At 39.6% G+C, this 6,422-nt stretch overlaps 1 protein-coding gene across 1 annotated transcript in view; it reads right to left on the reverse strand.

The window, feature by feature from the left end:
* Window positions 1-6,422, reverse strand: part of ipo11 (importin 11) — a 111,327-nt gene that overhangs the window by 90,715 nt on the left and 14,190 nt on the right. Inside the window, exon 6 of the mRNA XM_083912127.1 lies at window positions 519-651. Within this exon, the coding sequence (XP_083768253.1) occupies window positions 519-651 (133 nt within the window). The remainder of the gene's footprint in view (window positions 1-518; window positions 652-6,422) is intronic.

Below are 6,422 nucleotides of genomic sequence, written 5' to 3' on the forward strand. Positions count from 1 at the left end.
TTTTTTTTATTCGAAAATGAATACTTAAATACTTAATTGATGTTTTACAAAGTAGCCGCATGAATATTTCCAGAGGTTTGCAACCTGTCTGCTTAATTAAGTGTATGTCAATTGGTGAAATCATGTGATAAATGCAGTCTGTTATTTAAAATGAGCTGTACTCAACATTAAGCAGCAAACTATTTTCTATGTTAAGATATAGTGGAGTAATGGCATCCTGAGCAGAGAATAAAATCACATTCCCTCTGTGCGTGTTGTAAGAGTTTCTCTTGTTTTGATAGCTGGTCCGGCCACATGTGCATGTCAGGACTTCACGTATTGTCGAATGGTCTGTGAGAGTCGTGGTGAGGCAACCTCAGCTCACATTTACTTATTTTCTGTATTTCGAGTACAGCTCCTTCAAGGCCATGATTCAACATTTTGTATTTATAGATCACTGTACCTTTTTGCATGAAAATTCAGCTGTGTCATGCTGTTTATGGGCAGGAGTTTGTTTGCATGTGTGCAGATGTTGCTACCTTTAAGGGAGAGCAGCGTCCTCTCCAGTGAGCTGAGAGCTGCAGCCTCATCTCTGGCATAGATCTGATGGAGGAAGCAGTCGGTGTGATGGCTCCAAAGGGAGCATGCAAAGCTGTAGATGCCTGACGCCAGCTGCCAACATAAAACATAAACAATAGTCAATCACACAAAAATGATTCTCTGGATCAGTGATCACATTCAACAAGAGGCATTTTAGGTCATTCTGGTCAACACATCAAATGAATCTGCACGCCAAATTTACGTGTGTGCAAACTGCACATATAACATCAGAGATACATTTACACTGATGCCGATGCAAATACAAAAGCACTTCAGCATAATAAACTCATGGAACAGACAAGGAGGGACAGCTGACTCACAGGTCTTATTTAGCTCTAAATTAACTTCCTATTACAGTCGCTGGCATAAGATTGGCCTCAAACCAATTCTTTCATGAAGACATTCTGCTGTAGAGGCAAAACAAGATCATCAGAAAGGTAGACAAGTGTACTCTCAGTCCCTTCAGCTGTGAATCTTCATGGAAACTAAACCGTCAGATATTCTTACACTGTTAAATGTGATGTTTAAAGACATTTCTGCACCTTGATTAAGGCAGTTGTCCACATAGAAATTAGTCTGTGGATAACACTACATGTAAGAGAAAGACACTGAACATCTCATTGACAGTAGAACTTTGTTTTGTGGTTAACACATAAGTGTCAAGTGGGGAAAATCTGAGAACCAGGGGTTAGGTTGGTGACGTATGCCTGTTGAAAGAGAAATCCCTACTTTGACAGCACAGCATAGGCTTTGATAGATTCTTTACATAAAACTGCAAGGCTGGCAAGTGTGTCCTTTAGACAGACTCTAGAGCTTGGCACTTTCCCTTTCCATTCCTCAGATGCCAGACTAATCCACTGCATAGAAGTTAAAAGTGATAAACCAAGTTTAGGAAACAATCTCAAAATGTTCTTTTAATTTCCTCAATCTTGGTGCTCTGTTCCTTGTGAGGTAGCTTTAACTTTATTCTACATGGTGGCCAAGAGCTGGTTGAATTGCTCAATTGGATATATCTACAAATAATACATTGGTGGCTTTGCAAATGCTATGGGGCCTGCTAAGGCGTGTTTGCTCCCAACTACCTACTGATGCCGAAGACAATGTAATTGATCTAGGTGTCCTATGGTGAAGCTTTCAGTTTTGTCACCCCGCCTTCTCCTCTCATTTCCTCTAAAGAAGGACAAAGATTTAGCTCCTTATGCTTCATTGCCATCACTGTGACTTGCACATGTGCGTAGAGAACAACAGGATCGACATGTTGCATTTCCTACTCTATGAAGTAATTTCAAAAAGAACTACAAAATGTTCACAAGGTACTTTAAATGAGTCTGTATGACCTTAAGTCTGAAATAAGTCTAATTTCTGAATATATATACATACAGAGTGAAATAAAGGTGTTGTGAAAAATTACAATCATCCTTCCAGAAACTGTAATCATAGCACAGTCAGCCAACACAAATTAACTTTTAAAGCACCTTTGTTTTAGCACTCAGAAACATGTTTAAAATGGAATATTTTGTTAAGTTTAGTAAGGGTTTAACACTTAGAAAATGCACTTATAGTATCTGTGAAAAAACAACAGTATCCCTTTTGACAATTCCAGCCTTGCATGTGACGGGTCACAAAACAGATATCCAATTGTGGCAGCTGCAGTGAGTGGTGGCACACATTAAAAATAAAAGGCCCGAGAGGGATTTACAAGACTCCGGAGGTGACGTATCACTCTGAACCGGTTTAAATCGCCGGTGATCAGCTGATCAGTGATACAGCGGCACGCCCCTCTTTCTCAATGTGATAAATACAGAATAGTTGCAGTTTGATTTAAGGTGGCCCGTATGATTCACAACGTCAACTTATGTACACGTAACATGAAAGAAAACACTCCACCTTAAAAAATTTGAGGCGTTGTAAGTGTTTTTGACAGACAGGCTTGCACCCCGCTTGCAGTCCGGTGTGTGTGCGTGTTGCGTTTGTGTGTAAATCGGAGAGAGAGAGGAAGCATGCAGCAAAGGGCCGCAGGTCAGAATCCCACCCGGCTGCTGCGGCACTCATTTTAAGGTGTCTGTGGAGAGATGCACTTGCACAGATCATTTTCTGCGCTGCGTTCTTTGATAGTAGAGAGATAGTAGAGAGTAGACACTGGATAAAAGTGTCTACTCTCTACTTCGCCGTATTGTTGTGGCGTCTCTACTACTACACGTCAGATCCCGCTGAGAGCCAACAAATCCAGTGAGTCACGTGCGAATTAGGGGCGTTTTGGCGAGATAGACCCGCCTCATTCCGGGTATTCTAGTCTAATGGAAATGCACCTTATATTTTACTGGTGTGAAGCTAGTGTGTGTCGGGGTTGGCAAAATTACTCTCTTTAGACGGAGAGTGTCTGCGTTTCGTGTGTCTTGTGTGTTAAGAGTTTAATGTAGCTTTGTGTGTTTCTTTTTGTACAAATGAATTAGTTTCCTTGATTCTTTTCCTCCAGTTTTGTTTTATTGTTGCTTCCCTCATTCCCCGAGCTACTCGGGGAACATTACAGTTTGTCTCTGGAAAGCTCTACAGTTGCTAGAAATGTGTATGTGTGTGTGTGTGCCTGTGTGTGTGTGTGTGTGTGTGTGCTTGTTTGTTCCTTTTCACAACAACGACACACTGACACAACAAAAAGGCAAATTGACAACTTTCAATAAAAGAAAACAATTTCCTCCATCTGCAAGCTGATTCCCTAATCCAGGAGGAAGAACTTGTAAACCAAAGACATCCAAAAAAAAAAGCACAGTTCATTTCATTTGACAATCTGTTTATGAATATCCATTCAGTGGGATATTGCCCCTCTATTCCTCCTGAAAAGCACAAAGCCAGAAGCTGGTTATCACCTGCCCCATTCTTCTTTCAACTTACTGTATAATTGAGAGTCACAAAGAGCAAACAATCCCAACACAATAGCAATGCAGTGTCTTTAAGGCTACTACACAAGGTTTTAAAGTTGAGCTGAAATACTTTACTCCTGTAAAGAGTATTTAAAAGTGGCTACCCTAAACGCTTCTGCAAAGAGAGGGAGACAGGTGCCATTCTACTACATGTGCTGCAATGCAGTGAAGCTGCTTGGAAATCAAAAACGTTTCTCTTAAGTATGACCTTTATTAAAAAAAAAAAAAATGTAGATTGTATTATTACCAAAACAACCCCCCGTTTTTTATGTACAATAATGCAGTCTTACGTAAGTCAGAAGTGAGGAGAACAAGAGAAAAAAGGTTTAAGGTCTGGGTCAATGATGCATAAATACAAAAACAATTGAACATACTAATCAGAGGGCAACAATCAAATCCATCAAAAGTCACAAGTTAATCTCTGAGTGTTTGTGTCCGTCTGTGAAAGTATTCATATTATTCTGGTTACAGAAACTGTGTCAGTAAAGTCAGTAAATGTGGGAACTACAGTGCACCTGCCAGTGGTCTCAGGGAAATACCAGATATACAGTGTGTACACTGGATGATGACAGCAACTGACATCAACCAGCCTCTTTGGATCAGGCTTGAGTTGACACACCTGTGTTGAGATCCACTTTCATATGCATGTCTCTGACTTCCATATTCATTTTGCTATGTTATCTCATCTTCCATTATACTGCTAGGGGAAATATATCACCTATAGTTAAACTATATGATTGAGACTGCAATCATCACCTTTAATGGCAATGGGAGTTTAGTAAATTTGCAACTGTAAAACTGCAGTATGCAACACTGCCGATCAAGCATGGCCTGGTTAGCAATGTGGAGCTTTTCTCAAATTCTGTCTACTTGTGGTCTTTATTCATGGATCCATTTTCAAGAAGAAGTTTTTGTTTGTTTGTTTTTTGCCCCTTGCTTACCTTCATCCTCGGCACATCACAATTGAATTTGATCCGATTTCAATTCAGCTACGATGCAATGATTAAACAATTATTGGTGCATCAACATTTCTATACATGATTTTTTTTTTTTTTTCACTGTGACAACTTGCTTCTTTTAAAACATAGCGTTTCTGTAATGATCCATAGTTAAAGTAAACAGAGGATTACTTCCAAGGATCTTTAATTTAGTTAGACATAACTTGCATCATTGTTTCATTTATTTTGAAAAACATTACAACATTCAGTGGTTGCACATTGGCCATCATTCTTATTGTTAGAGTTAAGACACTCAAATACTGGCATATTGTCAATAAGGAAAAATAAATAATCTGTAATGCACCATCATAAGACTCTGACCTGTTGATAATTGGCTGATGTCACTTATAGGGGGCAGGCACAACGGACTTACTAAAATGCACCAGACACAAAGGGGTCCTGACCAAGAGTCTGTATTAGACTAGTTGGGAATGAGAATGGGTTTAATGCAAGGTGAATGCGCATTGTAGCGAGGTCCAAGTACTTACAAGCTTTAAGTCTGTATTCTGAATATGCAAGTACGATGACATTGTAGAAAATACAGAATCAATTTCCAATTATTGACTTTTCTGCAACAAGATATAATCTTTCAAGAGAGATTTGTGACATCCTCCTTGACTTTAAACTTGAGATTTGTTCCATTTTACAGTTATTACAGTTTTTTACTCTTTTAGGAGAAGGGTACTGTCATGAATCTCAAATTTTCAATGTCAATTTCATTTTTCTATCCAATATTTTGACTGATAAAGGCAGCTGAGCATTTCTCCTTCATCCATCATTCTCCACTTCTTCTTAAAAACATCCATCCTTTTACAAATGCACACTTCTAAAAGTTGGGAGGCAGAAACCACTTCTAAAAGTGTCCCAATTCCATCCTTCTCTTTGAATACAGCTTTAACTTTATCTTCACAGCATTTGCTTCATTACTCTATAACTTCTTATGTAATCCCTCCTATCACCAGCAGCCCTTTGGTTACCTAAATCAAATCTTCTCCTACACACCCATAACCTGCTTCTTTATTACCCTCTCTTAACATTTTTCTCCCACTATCTGTTTAGCTCTGTGTCTGGCGAATGAGTGCAGTTCACAGCCTAAGCCTTAGCAGGCGGGCCAGTAAGGCAAACCGCTAGTTAATATACTGCCATCATCAGTGCATCATCTCCCATAATGCAGTCAACATGGCCTACCAACTGATTAAGCTTTGATGGAGGATGAAAGCGAAGTGCACACACATCAGGTACGAAAAGACACACTCAAACATCCACACACACGTATCAGTAATTCTGAACACAATGTGTCCTTTCTAAATTAGGTGACACAAAAAGGAGTGTAAACATAGAGGGTAAAAAATAGTGAAGTTAGAAATGAAGCACTGTATATTTATGTGAATAAACGGCAAAGGTAATGGTCAGGAAACCAGTGACTAATCACTTTGTTCTTTTGTAAGTACAACAACCCAATATAGAACTACAGCTTTCCTTGTTTCAAGATCTCACACTTTAATGTTTAGCCCAACAATCAGGTGTGGCATTTGGGATGGTGAACAGAGGCAATATTGACAGGTGTAGCGCCGTACATAAATAACCAACATGAGAAATGCAAACAGCTACAGAAACTGAGGTCATTTAGGTTCAAATCAGACTTCCCATTAACAAAATGCTCAGTCTTAAAGGGTTAAATGTGTCACAGAAACTGAAAAGAACAGTGTTGCATTGTCCTTTGTCTCATCACCTCTTCACCACACACACACACAGGCCACAGAGTCAGTTTTGTCGTGAAGGGAGAAGGAGCATTCCATGGGCCATTTAGCATCAAACTCATCAGTGCATCATTTAAAACTGCAATGTTTAATGGGGCACAGCCTGCCGTTGTTCCTCGTATTGCCTGAGGGCACACATTTTGGCGTAGAGCATGCCTCTGCACGAT

Source organism: Echiichthys vipera (assembly GCF_963691815.1).
Source record: "Echiichthys vipera genome assembly, chromosome: 4".
In the NCBI taxonomy this organism is placed as follows: domain Eukaryota; kingdom Metazoa; phylum Chordata; class Actinopteri; order Perciformes; family Trachinidae; genus Echiichthys; species Echiichthys vipera.